This window comes from Dasypus novemcinctus, chromosome 7, assembly GCF_030445035.2.
Source record: "Dasypus novemcinctus isolate mDasNov1 chromosome 7, mDasNov1.1.hap2, whole genome shotgun sequence".
Lineage (NCBI taxonomy): Eukaryota > Metazoa > Chordata > Mammalia > Cingulata > Dasypodidae > Dasypus > Dasypus novemcinctus.
Genome location: NC_080679.1, coordinates 13667428 through 13687201, shown reverse-complemented (window position 1 = coordinate 13687201; position 19774 = coordinate 13667428). Strand labels below are relative to the sequence as shown.

The window sequence follows — 19774 nt, the reverse complement described above, 5'->3', positions numbered from 1 at the left end:
TGGTTGGGTCAAGTTATCTTTTAAAAGCATGTTAACAGACCTTGTAATGAAAGAGTAGAGCACATGAAACTCAAGTACAATCTGCTATCACATGGCCTTGGAACCTTCCTGAAGATAAAGAATTGAAAGAAGAATTCATTGAGTGAGTTAGACAGAAGGCGGAAAGAGGGATGAATCCCATGGAACTTGCTGTAAATTCATCCTGGCCCATCATACAGCTACTACGATGGAGACAAACACATATACACACAGACCCATGTGTGCATACATGCACACACAGGCACCCTGGAAATTCAGATCTACTTCACTTAAAAGCAGGTACGGGAGTAGGAGATATGAAAACTGACATCAATAACTACAACTGTTAAGAAAATATAGGCAAGACCAATGGCCAGCTGGTTGACCTTTGTAATGTGGCCTTTTATTTCCTTTTGATTTCAAGACATCAATCTAACTAACCTGAATTCAATATTTGTACCTTTAAACTTAAAAAGATTTTATACAGATGTAATACATATTTAAAAAACAAATCTAATATCTACACTCTAACTTGAAAAAATGTGACCATTATAACCCTATGATGAAGTTAAGCCTAAGATTTTACTTAGTGTCTACTAGTATTCTCATTAAAGTTCAACTAAAATAGAAGCAACCCAAAGTCCTTAGATTATAGGGTTAAACTGAACACAGGTAACAAACCCCAAATTGGTATTATCATAGACTGATTCAAGTACCTCAGGACTTCAGGCACCTCAAGAAAAAAGTTCTGGCCTTAACAAAATAAGAATGTGAAAACAGAATTTTCTATGGACTCCAAAGGAAAAAATATGGTCAAAAACGAGTTTCCTGATTAAATATTACAAAAAGAAAATGCTTTAAAAAATTGTGGGTATGCATTGTATTATTTTCCTTATTTATCCTTTTCAGATTTCTCAAGGTAAATAAAACAAAAACACTTTAGCATTATAGCAATCATGTAATTGAAGAGGGACATCACCAATTCTAATGAGACAGACATTTGGCTTCCTAAAGCCTTCTGGAGAAAGGAAAGGGAGAAAAATGTCTCAAGGTTCCTGGTGCACAAAAAAATGCACATACAACTATGTATCCCCCCATCTAGTGTCTTTGTTTACGTGTATTGTTCTCAAACAGTTCTTTCACTCACTGTAAGCTTTAAGAACACAATGTTCCTTTCCATTTATTTACCTACAACCCCAAAGCAAAGTGTGGAACATAAGAGGTATTCATCTTTAGACTTAAGAGCCTTAAAGTCAATAAAATATTACATGTGAAGGTTTCATTTATATTATTATTTATATTTCCTTTATATTATTATTATTATTCTAATAATTTAGCTCAGCATTTACATACATCAAGAATTTAAGGGAAGCAGACTTGGCCCAGTGGATAGGGCATCCGTCTACCACATGGGAGGTCTGCAGTTCAAACCCCGGGCCTCCTTGACCCGTGTGGAGCTGGCCCATGCGCAGTGCTGATGCACACAGAGTGCCATGCCACGCAGGGGTGCCCCCCCCGTAGGGGGGCCCCACGCGCAAGGAGTGCGCCCCATAAGGAGAGCCGTCCATTGCGAAAGAAAAAGTTCAGCCTGCCCAGAAATGGTGCCGCACACACGGAGAGCTGACACAACAAGATAACGCAACAAAAAGAAACACAGATTCCTGTGCCGCTGACAACAACGGAAGCAGACAAAAAGAAGAACACGCAGCAAATGGACACAGAGAACAGACAACTGGGGTGGGGGTGGGGAGGGGAGAGAAATAAATAAAATAAATCTTAAAAAAAAAAAAAAACTTAATGTCTGTTAAGTGTATGATAGCATTGGATCTCTGATCTTGCCCCAAAACAACTCTATTTCTTAACTAGAATAATGTTGTTATTAGTACAAAAGAAAATTTAGCTTTAGTTTCACCCTGATACTAGGTAATAATATCCTTGATGCTACAAGGATGAAGAAAGATATGGGATACTAAAATATGATGGTTGAGTAATAACAGAAAGGCAGCATTCCTTATCTGTCTTCATAAAACTAAAAGTGGTATCAATTATTATATACTGATGAGTACAGATACAGGCATGAAAATAAATCTAAGAATATCTCAGATTGAAAAAAAATTGACTACTGTTAAAAAACTATAAATACTCTCCTAGAAATATAGCGAGAGGACAGACAAATACAGCCTGGAAAAAATGTTCTAGGGTTTAAGACACCAGGGAAAAGCAGGACACCACCCAGAAGGGAGTGGGACACAGGGAAAAAACCTCAACAGAAAGACCATGAGGAGAAGCTGCAAGCGTACATGCTGCTGGGTGCCCTTCCCTCACCCTACAAGCAGACAATTTTGAATTCTCTGGCCTCAGACCAGCAGCTACAGACAGAGGGAGCCACAGGGATCCATCTCCACAATAAACTAGGGAAAGGGAAATAGCCTAAGGCGGGATTCAGTTTTTTGGCCCACAGATTTGGTCTGCTGCATCCCAGGAACCCTTCCAGGCTGGGAGGGAATGTGCCATTGTTTGCCTTGGGAAGAAGCAGAGGACCAAAGAAATCCAACCCTCTCTCAGTCACCCTGTCTCCTGACCAAGGCTGGTTGCTGAAGAGGCAAAAGGGCCTGGAATTATTTCCTATGATGGAGGGGACTGCCAGCACAAGCTGAAAACTTTTGAATTCTAAGAAACTTTGAATTGCCAGGCTCTTAGTCTCCAAGCAGGATCCTCTATCACATTTCTGCTATCTGTGTTGCAGTGAACACACTCTAACCAAGCTTTGAACTGGGAGGACTGCTGAAAAACACCCTCTACAGACAGACCAAGGAAATTAATGGGAAGAAATTAAAAATAAATAATTTTTGACTCCACCCTAGCATGAGGGGAAGCCCAGCTGACTGAAAATCACAGTGACAATAGGGACTGGATCCTTTCCACCCAGATCAGACTGCAGCCCTAGCTGAGGCTTCAGACCTACCTCTGGCATGAAGGAAGCTGGCAGGCCCTGCACCTGTGTCTCAGGGTAACTCAAATACATTCACTTGGCACAGACTGAATAGTCAGAAGTCTACCAAGGCAAATGCAGTCATTTTGGACCCACACAGCACAGACTGCTGCTCACAACTGTAGCTCCATCCCTGGCCAGGGCATGGAAGGAAGGGGCATGAAGCTTCACCATTCTCTAGGCAACAACAGTCTAGGTTTGCAGGACTTGGATTATCACCCACAGCTCTGGCTCTGTCCCTACCCCTAGCAGAGGAGAAAGGTGGGAGAAACTTAATCGGTTCTTGGGACAATGTGGACAGCTTTGGTCTCCAAAGCTTACAGCACCAACTACAACCTCAGCTCTTACTACACAACCAGCAGGGAGTCAGGGCAAGAAAGCCCTAAAGAGAGAAACTGCATCCAGAATAAATACATCTAGTAAGCCAGATGTCAAGACACCAAAAAAATACAATCCATACCAAGAAACAGGAAGATATGGCCCAGTTAAAGGAACATGATAAGCCTCCAGATTACATAAAGGCAAACAAAAACCCTGAATAAATTCAATGAGATGGCTAAAGAGATTATGGATATTAAGACGGCACTTGATGAGCACAAAGAAGAATTTGAAAGCATACACAGAAAAATAGCAGATCTTATGTGAATGAAAGGAGCAAGAAATGAACTTAAAAATACAATGGAGGCATATAACAGACTTGAGGGGGCAGAAGGACTGGTGAGCTTGAAGACATGGCCTCCAAAAGTGAACATACAAAAGAACAGATGAAGAGAAGGATGGGAAAAATTGAACAAGGTTTCAGGAAACTAAACAACAGCAAGAGAGGTGAAAACATACATATCATAGGTACCAGAAGGAGAAGAGGGGGGAAAGGGGGCAGACAGAATATTGGAAGAAATAATGGTAGAAAATTTCCCAAGCCTATTGAAGGACATAGATATCCATGTCCAAGAAGCACAATGTACTCCCTTCCAAATAAATCTGAATAGGACAAACTCCAAGACACATACTAATCAGAATGTCAAGTGCCAAAGACAAAGAGAATTCTGAGAGCAGCAACATATAACATATAAAGGATAGCCAACAAGATTAAGTGCCAATTTCTAGACAAAAACTATGGAGGAAAGAAGATAGTGGTATGATATATTTAAGATACTGCAAGAGAAAAACTTTCAGCCAAGAATCTTATATCCGGAAAGACTGCCTATCAAAAATGAGGGCAAGTTTAGAATATCCACAGATAAACAGAAACAGAGAGTCTGGAACAATAGACCAGCTTTGCAGGAAATACTGAAGGGTGTGCTAAAGTCTGAAAAGCAAAGACAGGAGAGAGGCTTGGAAGAGAGTCTAGAAATGAAGATTACATCAATAAAAGTAACTAGAAGGGTCAAAAGAGTGGTGAAAATAAAATATGATAGATAAAACCCAAACGTCAAAATGGGTGACATAAGAACTGTCTTTACAGTAATAACATTGGATGCTACTGAATTAAACTCCCCAATCAAAAGACACAGACAGGCAGAATGGGTAATAAAATATGAGCCATCAATATGCTGTCTGTAAGAGACTCACCTTAGACCCAAGGATACCAACAGATTAAAAGTGATAGGCTGGAAAACGATATTCCACACATGCAGTAACCACAAAAAAAAAAAAAAAAAAAGCGTGCCCGCACAGCTAGCCAGTACCCATGCAAGTGAGTCACGCAGCAAGATGACGACGCAACAAAAGAGAGACAAAGGAGAGTCAAGGAGAGGTGCAACAGAAACCAGGAACTGAAGCAGTACAATTGACAGGGAACCTCTCTCCACATCAGAGGTCCCCAGGATTGAATCCCAGTGAATCCTAGTGAGGAAAAACAAGAAGAGAAGGCAAAAAGAGAAACGGATACAGAAGATCACACAGCAAATGGACACAGACAGCAAAAAACAGCAAGGCAGGGGGAGGGGGAGGGTAAAATAAAAATAACTAATAAAGAGAAGACAAAGCAGACACAGAAGAACACACACAAAATGAACAGAGTAGACAATGGGGGGGGTGGGGAAGAGAGAAAATCTTTTTTAAAAAAGATACTAGTAATGTGCAATCTGAGGATGAAGTCAGGAAAAAAATTCCATTTACAAGAGCAACTAAAAGAATCAAATATTTAGGAATAAAGTTTATCAAGGATGTAAAGCACTGTATTCAGAAAACTACAATGCTTTGTTGAAACAAATCAAAGAAACGTAAATAATTGGAAGAACATTCATGCTCATTAACTGGAAGACTAAATACTAAGATGTCAATTTTACTAAAATTGATATGCAGATTCAATGCAAACTGATAAAACTTCCACAAGCATTTTTTGTACAAATGGAAAACACAGTTATCAAATTTATTTGGAAGGTTAAGGGGTCCCAAATAGCCAGAAACATCTTTAAAAAGGAAAAGCGCTGGGAAAGAAATGTGGCTCAAGCAATTGGGCTCTTGTCTACCATAAAGGAGGTCCAGAGCTCAATTCCTGGGGCCTCCTGATGAAAGGCAAGCTGACCTGCATGGTGAGCTAGCTCACGTGGAGTGCTGGTCTGTGCAGTAGTGCTGGCCTGCACAGGAGAACTGGTCTATGCGTGAGTACTGGCCCGTGCATGAGTGCTGGCCTGCAAATGAGTGATGGTGCAGCAAGGTGACTCAATAAAAAGTGAGACAAAGGAGAGACAATAAGAAACACAGCAGACCAGGAAGCTGAGGTGGCGCAAGAGACTGAGTGCCTCTCCCCAACTCCGGACCAAGTGATTTTTGACAAGCCTATCAAACCCACCCAGCTTGGGCAGAACAGTCCATTCAACAAATGGTGATGGGAGAACTAGATAACCATAGCCAAAAGAAAGAGGACCTCTACCTCACATCTTATAAAAAAAATTAACTCAAATTGGATCAAAGACCTAAATACAAAAGCAAGAATCATAAAGCTTCTAGAAGAAAATGTAGGAAAACACCTTCAAGACATAGTGGTAGCTGGTGGATTCTAAAGGAGATAAAGAGGAAGGCTGAGATGGATTACTGATGCTTAACATATGTAGACGTTTTAGTCAACCTTACTGTAAAAGTGTGGAAATGTATAGAGTCGATGGTAACACATTATAGTGCATAACACCTGGTTTACACATGGGAATGTTGGCTGGAAAGGGTAGATAAAGTCTAGAGATGTAAATGTCAATTGAAAGAAAGTTAGCGAGTAATCTAGGGACTGAATAGCACAGTAAACCCACGGTGGATGAGAATTGTGGCTGATGATACGGCTGCCAAGAGTGTCCTTTGTGAGCTAGAGTGACATATGTCACTACTGCAGGGTGGTGGGAATGTGGAGACACATGGGAAAAATATAACTGGAGTGACCTATGGACTGTGGTTAACAGCAATACTGTAATATTTATGCATCTATGTTAAAGATGTACTGTGCTGATAATGGAAGTGTGTGGAAAGTGTGCCAAATGGACATACTCTATGGGCCATGGTTAGTGGTAACAGTCTGATGATAATATCTCACAATCTGTAACAAATGTTCCACCAGTGTGGTATGTTGATAGAAGGGTGTTGTATGGGAATTATGTGTGTGAGTACAATTGTTTTGTAAGTTCACAACTTATGTAATTAAAGTAAAACAACTTATGTAATTAACTTAAAAAATAATAATATGGTGGGTTGGGAGAAAAATACACCAAATATAAGATATGGACTATGATCAGTAGTAAGATTGATGATATTTCTTCATAATTTGTAATAAATTTCTCACACAACAATGCAAGGTGTTGATGGTAGGGCGAGGTATGAGAGCCCTGCATAACGTTATGCATGTGTGTTTTGTAAGTTCACAACTTTTACTATACACTTATTGTTTATATATGTTTATGTATTAGTGATATATTTCAATAAGTTTTTTTCTCTTTTTTTTCCCTCCCCTCCCTTTCCTTTTTCCTTTATCTCTTCCTCCCTCCCTCCCTCCCTTCTTCCAGATGTATATAAAAATATACCAGCTGTGATTGTTAATTTTATGTGTCCATGTGGCTAATCTATGGTGTCCAATTTGGTCAAACGCTGGCCTAGTTGTTGCTGTGGACATGTTTTGTAGATGGGATTAGCATCTACAATCACCTGAGTTTCCAACAAATTTTTTAAAGGGGGAAAAAAAAGTAGTAAGAGGATTTTCCTGGCCTTTACAGCCTCCCTCCCCAGTATCCTTGGAACTGCAACCAATTACTGGGTCCATGGCCCCGATTTGAGCAACTAACAGGGACAACCTTAAAGACCTAGAAAAGGCTGAACCAAGAATTGAAGAATGGCAGTAACACATAGCCTCCAGCCACAAAATCCCTTTTGAATGAGATAAAAATTGAACATCTGAGTAAAATAACTATCATAATCAGATGCCTAGACATCAGCAAAGAATTACAAGCCATACAAAGAAATCAGAAGAAACGGACCAAGCAGAAGAATATATCAAAGCCCCTGATGAGAGACAGGATTTGAGACAACTAATCAACGAGATTTATATAATTTTCCAAAACCAAACTAAATGAGTTGAAAGACAGTATGGCTAAAGAAATAAAGGACTAACAAAAAGAAAAAAAGTAAATCAAAGGATATGAAGAAAACACCAAGCAATCACGAAGAAAAACTGAAAAACATGATTAGAAAAATAACAGGGCTCGTGAAAGAAAGGCAAGATATAAAACAAGAAGCATACAACAGCAGACTCAAAGTGATAGAAGAAAGAATAAGTGATAGAGAAGACAGAAGAGCTGAAACTGAAGAGAGAAAAGAAAGGACAAAACTGAATAGGAACTCAGGGAGTTTAATAACATGAAGCGCAAGAACATACATGTCATAGGAGTTTCAAAAGAAGAGACGGGAAAAGGGGCATAAAGAGTATGAAGAAATAATGGTTGAAAATTTCCCAACTCTCATGATAGAAATGAATTTACATGTCCAAGAAGTACAGAGTACCCCAATGAGAATAAATCTGAATAGACCTACTCCAAGACACATACTAATCAGAATGTCAAATATCAAAGATAAAGAGAAAATTCTGAGAGCAGCAAGGGAGAAGCAAATCATCACATACAAGGGACACCCAGTAAGACTCAGAGCAGTTTTCTTATCAGAAGCCATGAAGGTAAGAAGACAGTGGTAATAATTAGGATACTAAAAGGAAAAAATAGCCAGGAGAAAATTCTTTATCTGGAAATACTGTCCTTCAAAAATGAAAATGAGGTGAAATAAACAGACACTAAGAGAATTCTTTGTAAAAAAGAATCTGCCCTTGCCAGAAGTATTAAAGGGAGGCTTAGTGACCAAAGGAAAAAGGAGAGGTAGTAGGCCTGAGGAAAGTCCAGAATGCAAGAGTAGCAGAAAAGATACTCAAAAGATTAAAAAGACAAACAAAAATGAGATATGACATACAAAAACCAAAGAATAAAATGGTAGAAGTAAAGAATGTATTTACAGTAATATCATTACATGTGAATGGATTAAATTCCCAATCAAAAGACACGGGCTGAAAGAATGGAGAGAGAAACGTGAGTCATCATCTGCTGTCTCCAAGAGATTCACCTTAGGCCCAAGGATAGAAACCAGCTGAAATTGGAAGGCTGGAAAAAGATACTTCATGCAAACAGTAACCAAAAAAGAGCAGGGGTAGCTATACTAACATTGGACAACACAGACTTTAAATACAAAAAAAGTTAAAAGAGATACAAAAGGACATTATATACTAATAAAAAGGACAATCCACCAGGAAGAAATAAAAATCATATATATCTATGCACCTAAACAGGGTGACCTATGTGGCAAATTGGCAAAACTGAAGGGAGAAAAAGACATCTCTACATAAACAGTGGGAGATTTTAACACACCACTCAGATCATTAGATAGAACAACTAGACAGAAGATCAACAAGGAAAACAGAGAAACTGAACAATATGATAAATGATTTAGATCTAACAGACACATACAGAACGTTGCATCCCAAATCAGCAGGCTATACATTCTTCTCAAGTGCTCATGATCTTTCCACAGGGCAGACAGATGTTAGATAAAAATGCAGGGTTCAATAAATATAAAAAGACTGGAATTATACACACTCCTTCTCAGATCACAATGCAATGAAACTGGCAATCAATAATAGATGAGAAAGGGGGAAATTTGTAAAAGTGGAGGCTAAACAATATATTCCTCAACAATCAGTGGGTTAAAGGAGAAATTGTAAGTGAAATTAATAAATATATTGAGACAATGAAAACAAGAACACAACTTATCAAAACTTATGGGATACAATGAAGGCAGTACTGAGAAGGAAATTTACAGCCATAAACTCCTATATTTAAAAAAAAAAAAGCTAAAATCAAAGCTCTAACTAAACAACTAGAGAACCAAGAAAAAGAACAGCAAAGCAGAAATAAATAAAACTGAGAAGAACAACAACAACAAATGAACAGAGAAAAATCAACAAAATCAAAAGCTGGTTCTTCGAGACAATCAATAAAATTGATAAACCGTTAGCCAGACTAATAACAAAAGAGAAAAGATGCAAATAAATAAAATCAGGTATGAAAGGGGGGAAGTTACAACTGACCCACAGAAATAAAAAGTATCATAAGAGGATATTATAAGAAACTGTATGCCAACAAACTAGACCACCTAGATGAATTTGACAAATTCCTAGAAATGCATGACCAACCTGTATCAACTCTGCAAGTACACAAATTCACAAACCAATCTCATTTAAAGAGATTGATGCAGTCATCAAAAATCTCGCAACAAAGAAGAGTCCATGACCAGATAGCTTCACAGGTGAAGTCTACCAAGCATTTTAAGAAGAATCCAATCCTGTTTAAATCATTCTGAAGAACATCAATCCTGTTTGAACTCTTCCAAAAAATTGAAGAGGAGAAAAATTACCAGTGATCTTTTATGAAGCCAACATTACCCTAATACCAAAGCCAGATAAAGATACTACAAGAAAATTACAGACCAATCTCTCTAACAAACATTGACACAAAAACTCTCAAAAAAAAAACCACCTGCAAATAGAAACAAAAGTATATCAAAAGAATTATATACCACAAACAAGGGATTTATTCACACTTGCAACAGTGGTTCAACATAAGAAAATCAATTAATGTAATATATGATAATAACAACTTGAAGGAAAGAAACCCACATGATCATCACGATCAATGCAGAAAAGGCATTTGACAAAATCCAGCATTCTTTCTTGATAAAAACACTTTTGAAAGATAGCAAAAGAAGGAAAGTTCCTCAGTATGATGAAGGGTGTATATGAAAAACCTACAGCCAACATGATGCTCAATGGGGAAAAGTTGAACACTTTCCCTCTAAGATATGAAACAAGTTAAGGATGCTCACTGACACCACCATTATTCAACATTGTGCCAGAAGTTCTAGCTAGAGCAATAAGACAAGAAAGTAAATAAACAAAAGGCATCCAAATAGGAAAAGAGGAAGTAAAATGCTCACTATTTGAAGATGATGTGATCCTATATTTAGAATTCTGAAATGTTTCCTACAAAGACCTAAAAAAGCCAGGACCATAAAACTACTAGAAGAAAATTTAGGGAAACATTTTCAAGATCTTGTGGTAGGTGGTAGTTTCTTAGATTGTACATCCAATGCATGAGCAACAAAAAGAAAAATTAGACCAATAAGACGTCCTCAAAATTTAACACTTTTGCATCTCAAAGGACTTTGTCAAAGGGTAAAAAAGGGCAACCAACTCGATGGGAGAAAATATCTGGAAGTAAGATATCTGATAAGGGTTTAAAATCCATGATATATAAAGAGATGCTACAGCTCAACAATAAAAAGACAAATGACTTCATTTTAAAACAAGGATAAAGACTTGAACAGGGAAACGGACTTTGGCCCAGTGGTTAGGGCGTCCGTCTACCATATGGGAGGTCCGCGGTTCAAACCCCGAGCCTCCTTGACCCGTGTGGAGCTGGCCATGCGCAGTGCTGATGCGCGCAAGGAGTGCGGTGCCACGCAAGGGTGTCCCCCGCGTGGGGGAGCCCCACGCGTAAGGAGTGAGCCCGTGAGGAAAGCCGCCCAGCGTGAAAAGAAAGAGCAGCCTGCCCAGGAATGGCGCCGCCCACACTTCCCGTGCCGCTGACAACAACAGAAGCGGACAAAGAAACAAGACGGAGCAAATAGACACCAAGAACAGACAACCAGGGGAGGGGGGAAATTAAATAAATAAATAAATCTTTAAAAATAAAAATAAAAAAAAAAAAAGACTTGAACAGACTTGTCTACTGAAGAAGAAATACAAATGGCCAAAAAAAACGTGACAAAATGTTCAATATCACTAGTGATTAGGGGAAATGCAAATCAAAGTTACAATGACATATCATTTCACACCTATTACAATGGCGTCTATTAAAAAAAAAAGAAAACTACAAGTGTTAGAGAGGATATGAAGAGATAGGTGCACTTATTCACTGTTGGTGGAAACGCAGAATGGTACAGCCACCGTGGAGGACTGTTTGGCAGTTCCTAAATAAGTTGAATATAGATTTGCCACATGACCTGACAATCTACTACTACTAGGTATATACTCAGAAGAAATAACAAGAATGACACGAACAGATGTCTGCATGCTGACGTTCATAGCAGCATTATTCATGACTGCCAAAAGATGGAAGCAACCTAGATGTCTCAACTGACGAATGGATAAACGAACATGAAGCCAGACATAAAAGGAAAAATACTGCATGATTGCACTATTATGAACTAAATGTATTCTGTAAACTCATGGAGTTAATAATTAGCATATAGGTTACCAGAAAATAGAAGATGGAAAATGGAAGCTGAGGGTTAAATCTATGCAGAACTAGTAAAAAGGTTGTTAATCTCTGGAACTGAACAGAAAAGGTGAAAGTACAACCTAATGTGTGTATATATGGGTATAACAGTGGTTGAAAGGGAAAGTCTAAGTTAATGTACATTATTAGAAGGAAAGCTGAAAGATGTAACATGGGACAGCATTGCATAGTGAATTAAACCTCATATAAAATATGAATATAGGTAACACTGCATGTATAATAAGACTGTTTCTCTTTGAAAACCATGTTACAAGATGTTAATACCAAGCAAAAAAAAATTATGCTAAGTGAAAGAAACCAAACACAAAGTTCTATGTATTGAAGATGCCATTTATATAAAATACAAATATAAATCAACTTATAAAAGATGGAATCAGACGAGTGGTTACGCATGGCTATGGGAAAGAGGATTATGAGGTGACTGCTAAGGGGTGTGGAGGTTTTCTTTTTGGAATAGAAAAATTCCTCTAAAATTTTTTGTGGTGATAAATGCCCAACACCGATTATACTAAAAGCCACTGGTTGTATGCTTTAGATAGATTTATGGTACGTGAATACACCTCAATAAAACTGCTTTACAAAAAAGCATAACTCTTTATGACAAACCAAAAGTAATTTTAACTTTAAAAAAAAAAAAAAAAAAACTTTCCATAACTTACTTGCTAATTTGGCCTGTAATCCAGAAGGTCCAGGTTTTGATGTCTCTGACTTAGAAGACCCTGGAAGAGACAGTTTTGTTTTAGGAAGGCTAACTTTAGGGCTGAAACGAGCAGCCCAATCAAATTTTGAAGAGCCACCAGTTTTACTCTGTTCCTTTTCCCTGCTACTTCTTCTGGGACTGGGACTGGATGCTGAACGGGAACGCCTGGCCTTGTTCTGGTCTTTTCCTTGTTTCACCCTGGCACCTGGTGGTACAGTGGAGGAGGCCGAGGCTACAGCAGAAGATGAAGAGGAAGTAGAGGCAGCAGAAGAAGAATCAGTGATGGTGCTACACCCAGCTTTGGCTGAGGTGGCTGATTTTGAAGCCAGCTTGGTAGGTTTTGCAGATCTCTCTTCAGCACCAGTTGATTCAGTCACAGAACCACTCTTTATACAAGAACTCTCTGTCCTCTTTCTTTTCTGACTCCGTGAACTACCAGTGACCCCACTCTTTCTGGTATGAGCCTTGCTTGTTGATGGTGATTGTGCAGATTTCAGTTGTTGCTCTTGGTCTAAATGTCTCTTCTTTGACTTACTATGTGGCTTATTCGTTTCTGAGGGAGATTCAGTATGCTGAAGAGCTTTTGGTTTTTTGGCAGAGCTAGGAGAATTGGTCCTGTTGTAGCCTGGACTAGCACTGCGTTTCACTCCTCGAGAATTGTCTTTCTTAGGCACCTGCCCCGTTTTCTGCCTTTCTGGAGTACTGGCTCTGTCTGGGTCCTCTGGTTGTGGAACTATGACAGCAGATGATGAACTGCAGCTTCTAAGGGGTTAGATAAGAATAGAGTTATCAGACTGTCATCACTAAATGCATCGCATAATGTATATTTCTTCTTAAATGCTGGAAATGATTGCTTAAAAAAGTGCAAGATTTTGTCTAAGTCTTTTACTAAATAAAGAGGTTTACAAATGGCTTAAATTTGAAGAGAAAAGCAGACGTGATTTTAGATGGTAAAATATTTGACTAGACGATAAGAATATTCTTTAGTCCATCTTTCCTGATGCTAATATTCCCATCACAAATCAAGAATTAAGATTAAAAGAGAAAGAATGCTTAAGTAGTTCAGAACCAGTTGAAACTACAATATTGATGCTCTATCCACAAATATAACTGCTTTGTCAAAGGTCAGAAAAAATATTTATACTTCCAAAATGAAGGTGAGAACTTTTTATATTATAGTAGCACAAAATCTTCAGTTAATTTCCTTTCCAAAAACTCTTATCAATTAGATCTTAAGTAATCGACCTCAACTACGGATTTGACATAAAAATAAGGAAAATGGTAAAATGGCATTTTAATGCCCATAATAGTTTGTGTTAAGTAAAGAAGGAAGCTCACAGCTCTCTAGACAAGGAAAAAATTCATTGTCTAGGATATACTGCTTGTGACATCACTGCAAAGGCAATACACTTAATTTTAAAAGTTATTCTCAGAGAAAAATAAAACCATTTCTGTAACATTCAGGGATAACCTGGTAAATTCTAATATTATGCAATGATTCAAATGCAAATAATTTCTCCTTGAAAATGCATAAGCAATGTGAACATTTACCTTTTAGAAAGGTGTCCCCTTGACAGTTCAGAAGTAGTATTAGACTGCACTTTGGGTGCCTTAGAATTAGATTTTCTACTCTCAGGAGGGCTATATCCCTTATGTTTTGCCTGCCCTAAATGTGACCTGTCAGCAGAAAATCAAAACAGAAATCTATCAGGAAAATGAAATGCAAAAACAGTATTGAATGTGAAATATTTTTACATTAAGAAAAAACTCATTTCTTGATCGTTGGCCCTACCCTTTGCCCAAATATTTCTAAAAATTATTTTTTCTATCAAATAATCTGGAAATGTAAATTGCCATTCCCTTCAATACCCAATCCCACAGAAATATGGCTGCTAAAGCAATAAACAAATTTTTTTAGCAATTTTACTAGACATTCAAATATGCTATTTACAAAAAGAATATCTTGACTATAGACAAACACCATTTGTAACTGAAAATGTGACTCTAATAACATTTACACAGAAAATCAATAGAAGGACAAAAAACAGCAGAGACCTACATGAAATCAATATAGTGATATCTGGTAAGAATTCAAAGTATTAACCAACAGCAAGTATACTAAAACCTGGTGAAGAATTTACTGCAAAATATCCCACACACATTAATAATTGGTTAATGGAATAGATAAGATTCTATTATTGATACAATTGGGCTATATTTACAATGAATCAAATCCTTATGCCAATATTGTTCTAAGAGCAAGTTTGAGGACACAGAGAAGCTGTGTTTTCATTTGTTAGCTTCTTTAAAGAGAGTCTAGGAATGGTTACATGAGATTTACATAAGCAATAAAGAAGCTGCTGGCACTAATATATATCTAGAAATATTATAGAATTATACTTCATAGTCAAGGGACACTCTCCCCAAATAAATAACACACAACAGAGCATTTTAATAAGATCTTAGAACAACCATGACACAAGTTTCATTAATACCAAAGTTGTTTACTGTATTAAAACTTTTTAAAAGGATTTCATTCTGAATACCATCCCAAAGTAACTAGAAATAAATCACTGAAAACCTCACACAATGTTAATTCTAACTGAATCTGTAAGGATGCCATAAAATTTAATGATACTGCTTCAATTATCTCTTCAAAGGAGATGACCAAAGGTTTCTTTTTTCAATGCCTTTACTGCTTCTTCTACTTTTCCAAGACAATTCAATAATGGATTCATAAAAGATTTAAAATTCAGCTTCTCAGTAAAAGGAACCATTTCCTGGATCCCTAATATTTTCATTTTTAAGGTTGTAATCTATGACAAAAATAATATTTTCCAAAACTTAGAATAGATAAAAAACCCTGCCACAAAACACTAGGTGTGTGTTTAGTAAAGAATTTGGCCTTGTTTTCAAAGGAGTCTTGCCTTAGCCCTTGGTTCTGGGAGGTAATCTATGTTGTTCTTGATAGAGAAGGTTCCTTGTATAGGAAAGGGGTTGGTCATACCTGGTAGTCCTTGGATGAGCCCAACATTGTGGCTTAGCATTGGAACTCTGGGTCACATGGTACTATTTGAGCTAGAAGCTGAGATCAACCACTTAGGTAAATCAATCAGCCATGCATATATCACAGATATAAAAACTCTGAATATTAAATCTTGGGTAAGCTTTTCTGGGCAACAATACTCCATCCATCTTGTCACACATTAATGTCAAGAGAGTAACACATCGCAGACTCTATCAGGAAAGGACAACAGAAGCTCCATGTTTGTAATCTTCTTGGACTCTGTCCTACGCACTTTTCTCTCTCGGCTGATTTTGACCTTTATCCTTTCCCTGTAGTATACTGGAACTGTGAGTATAACAGCTATCAGTGAGTTCTGTTGAGTCCACAGTAGAGGTACCAGTCCAACTTCTTTAACCAAAGAAATTGCTCACTATTGTTGAAACAAACTTAACTTTATATCCACTAAATCTACTCTTTCATTTTCTTGTACCCTTACCAACACCTTCAATAAACTAAAGAATTTAGCAAGGACACTCCCAATATCAGACCCCCAAAAGTAAATAGTATCCAATCATCTGAGAAAATGGAGGCTCACAAAACTGGCTTAAATCCAACAATGCCCATGCTGCTAATTCTACCTTTCCCAAAATTATTTGAAGTGTGATATTCTGAGGACAGTTTTAAAAGTATATTTAAGAATATTATAAAACATTTTCTATTATTGTCCTCCCTATCTATTTGTTTAGTACAGGGATTGTCAAATATTTCTGTACAGGGCCAGAAAACATTTTGGTTTTGTGTGTGACACTGTAAGTAGCACTTACTAAACTCTGCCATTATAGTGCAAAGGCAGCCATAGCAGCCATAAGACAATGCATAAACAAATAGGCAAGGCTGTGTTCCAATCAAAACTTTATTTACAAAAATAGGCAAAGCCAGATTTTGCCATTGCCCATAGTTTTCCAATTTCTGGTTTAGCATATGAAACGAGAGGAATAAGCAACCAGATGGCACCATGAATTGACAATATATGGCTCTTCCAAAGTGGGACTCTATCATTATGTCTATTTATAATTATTAATGCTCTATAATATAATGATACCCATCTAGAATAACACAATATTCAGAACTAAAGGAACCCCTGGATGCCTTCTTCAGTTTACTAACTCCCTCATTTTAATGGTTCTTGATGTTCATAAACATTAATTTCATAATCTCTGAGATCTAGTAAACCTTATCTTTACTATAAATCAAATTTGCAGAATAGCACAGTAAAATTCACTACAAACTCTTAAGTAGCACCAGACTATGAGCATGTTAAATAAATTATAGCCCAAGGATTTGCCTCTGTGTATGCACATGTGTGTGAATGAAAGAGTGCATTGGACATGCTTCTTTATCACATGGGTGTTCCTGAAGAAACATCACATTATGTAAAATCACCCACTAAAACTTATCAGGGCTAATAGTTAAAATATGATTGGGCAGAGCACTCAAACCTATGCTATTTGTAATGAGAATCCTAAAAAAAAAATTGAAGAAAAGATTAAATCTCACTAATATTTACAGCAATAATCACAGTCGGTCCACCTTTAGTTTTTTTTCTTTTTTAAAAAATTTATTGAAGTGTATCACTCATACATAAACATAAACAATAAGCGTATAGTAATAGTTGTGCACTTACATACATATCATCATACAGGACTTTCACACCTCACCCCACCACCAACATCCTGCATCACTGCTGAACATTAAACTAATGATTAAAGAGCAACCTCAAAATATTACTACTAACCAAAGTATCTTATAAATGGTGCAGTTCCCCCCCACAACCTACCCTATTATTATTTATATTATTTATCCATGAACATACATAAATAGTCTAAGTTTGCGGGAAATGTTGTGAACTTACAAAGCAAACATGCATAACATCATACAGGGGTACCAGTTATCAAGGTATCACCAACACCTTGCATTGTTGTGAGACATTTGTTACAAATTATGAGAGAATACTGTCAATCTTACTACTAACTATAGTCCACGTCTTACATTTGGTGTATTTTTCCCCCAATCCACCCATTATTTTTTAAATATATTTTTATTATAGAACTTGTGAATTTACAAAACAATTCGTGGACATGTGCAGAATTCCCATACAACACCCCTCTATCAACACACCACACTGTGGTGGAACATTTGTTACAGATTGTGAGATAACATCATCAGACTATTACTACCAACCATGGTTTACAGCATACATTTGAAACATTTTTTTGATACTTCCCCATTATCAACACAGTGTATCTTTGGCATAGATGCATGATATTACAGTATTGCTGTTAACCACAGTCCATAGGTGACTCCAGTTGTATTTTTCCCATGTGTCTCCACATTCCCACCACCGTGCAATAGTGACATAAAATATGCTCTAGCTCACAAAGGACACTCTTGCATCTGCACCATTAACCACAGTTCTCATCCACCTCTGGATTTACCATGTTATTCAGTCCCTACATTACTCTCTAGTTTTCTTTCAATGGACATTTACATCCCTAGACATCCTTTCCAGCCAACATTCCCATTTATAAACCAGCTGTCACTATGTGTTACACCATCAACTCTATATATTTCCACACATTTACAGTAAAATTATTTAAAACTTCTACCTACATAATTAAGCATCAGTAGTCCACCTCCATCCTCCTTTATCTCCTTTAAGAATACACCAGAAGATACAAAAAAGAAAACAAAAAAGAATCCACCACCTACCACCAGTCTTGACGAAGATTTCCTACATTTCCTTCTAGAAGCTATATGGTTCTTGCTTTTATATATAGGATTTTGATTCATTTTGAGTTATTTTTTGTATAAGGTGTGCAAAGGGGTCCTCTCTTTTGGCTATGGATATCCAACTCTCTCAGCACCATTTGTTGAATGGACAGTTTTGCCCAAGCTGGGTGGGTTTGACAGGCTTGTCAAAAATCACTTGACCATAGATGTAAGGGTCTGTTTCTGAACCATCAATTTGGTTCCACTGGTCTATGTGTCTGTTTTTATGCCAGTACCATGCTGTTTTTATCTCTGTAGCTTAAAGTCCGGAAGTGAGACTTTTCCTTTTCCAGATGTTTCTGGCTATTCAGGACCCCTTACCCTTCCAAATAAATTTCATAATCGTGTATTCCATTTATTTTAAAAATACTGGTGGAATTTTTATAGGGATAGCATTTAATCTGTGCATCAATTTGGGTAGAATTAACATCTTAATGTTACTTACTTCCAATCTATGAGCATGGAATGTTTTTCCAATTATTTAGGCCTTTTAAAATTTACTTTAGCAATGCATTCTAGTTTTCTGAATACAACTGCTTTACATCATTGGTTAAGTTTACTCTTAAGTAGTTCATTCTTTTAGTCACTATTGTAAATCAATTTTTTCCTCTGACTTCCTACTCAGATTGTGCATTACTAGTGTCTTTTAAAGTCTATTTCATCTCATGCAAGTAGAGCTAATTCAGCTTTTTCTGGTTTCTTTTGGTTTTGTTTTGTTTTGGTAATTGCATGCATAGAATATCTTTTTCCAGCCTTTCACTTTCAATCTATTGGTATCCTTGGGTCTAAGGTGTTCTTGCAGACAGCACACAGATGGCTCATATGTTCTTATCCATCCCGCCAGTCTGTGTCTTTTGACTGGGGAGTTCAATCGATGAACATTCAATGTTATTACTGTAAAGGCAGTTCTTATTTCTCCCATTTTGATCTTAGGGTTTTATCTGTCATATTTTATTTTCACCTCTCCTTTTAGTTACTTTTACTGATGTAATCTTCATTTCTAGATTCTCTTCCAAGCCTCTCTCTCTCCTGTCTTTTCTTCTCAGACTGTAGCATATCCTTTTTAGTATTCCCTGCAAAGCCAGTCTCTTAGTTACAGATGGTCTCAGTTTCTCTTTATATCTGTGAATCTTCTAAACTCAACTTCATTTTTGAAAGATAATCTTGCTGGATATAAGATTCTTGGCTGAAAGCTTTTCTCTTGCAGTATCTTAAATATATCATACCACTGTCTTCTTGCCTCCATGGTTGAGAATTCAGCACTCAATCTTATTGGATATTGATTTTATGTTTTATTGCTTTTCTCTTGCTGCTCTCAGAATTCTCTGCCTTTGGCATCTGACGTCCTG

The 19774-nt window shown here is 37.2% G+C and overlaps 1 protein-coding gene across 50 annotated transcripts in view; it reads right to left on the bottom strand.

Annotated features, from left to right (window-relative positions):
- The window catches only part of TRIP12 (thyroid hormone receptor interactor 12), a 175767-nt gene that overhangs the window by 89154 nt on the left and 66839 nt on the right, over nt 1–19774 (bottom strand). For 28 of the 50 annotated variants that reach the window (XM_058299954.1, XM_058299941.1, XM_058299946.1 and 25 more), the window contains 2 exons: nt 14141–14266; nt 12549–13351 (listed from right to left, as the gene is read on the bottom strand). In XM_058299954.1, the coding sequence (XP_058155937.1) occupies nt 12549–13351; nt 14141–14266 (929 nt within the window). The remainder of the gene's footprint in view (nt 1–12548; nt 13352–14140; nt 14267–19774) is intronic. The other 22 variants (XM_058299961.1, XM_058299967.2, XM_058299973.2 and 19 more) reach the window with 3 other exon arrangements.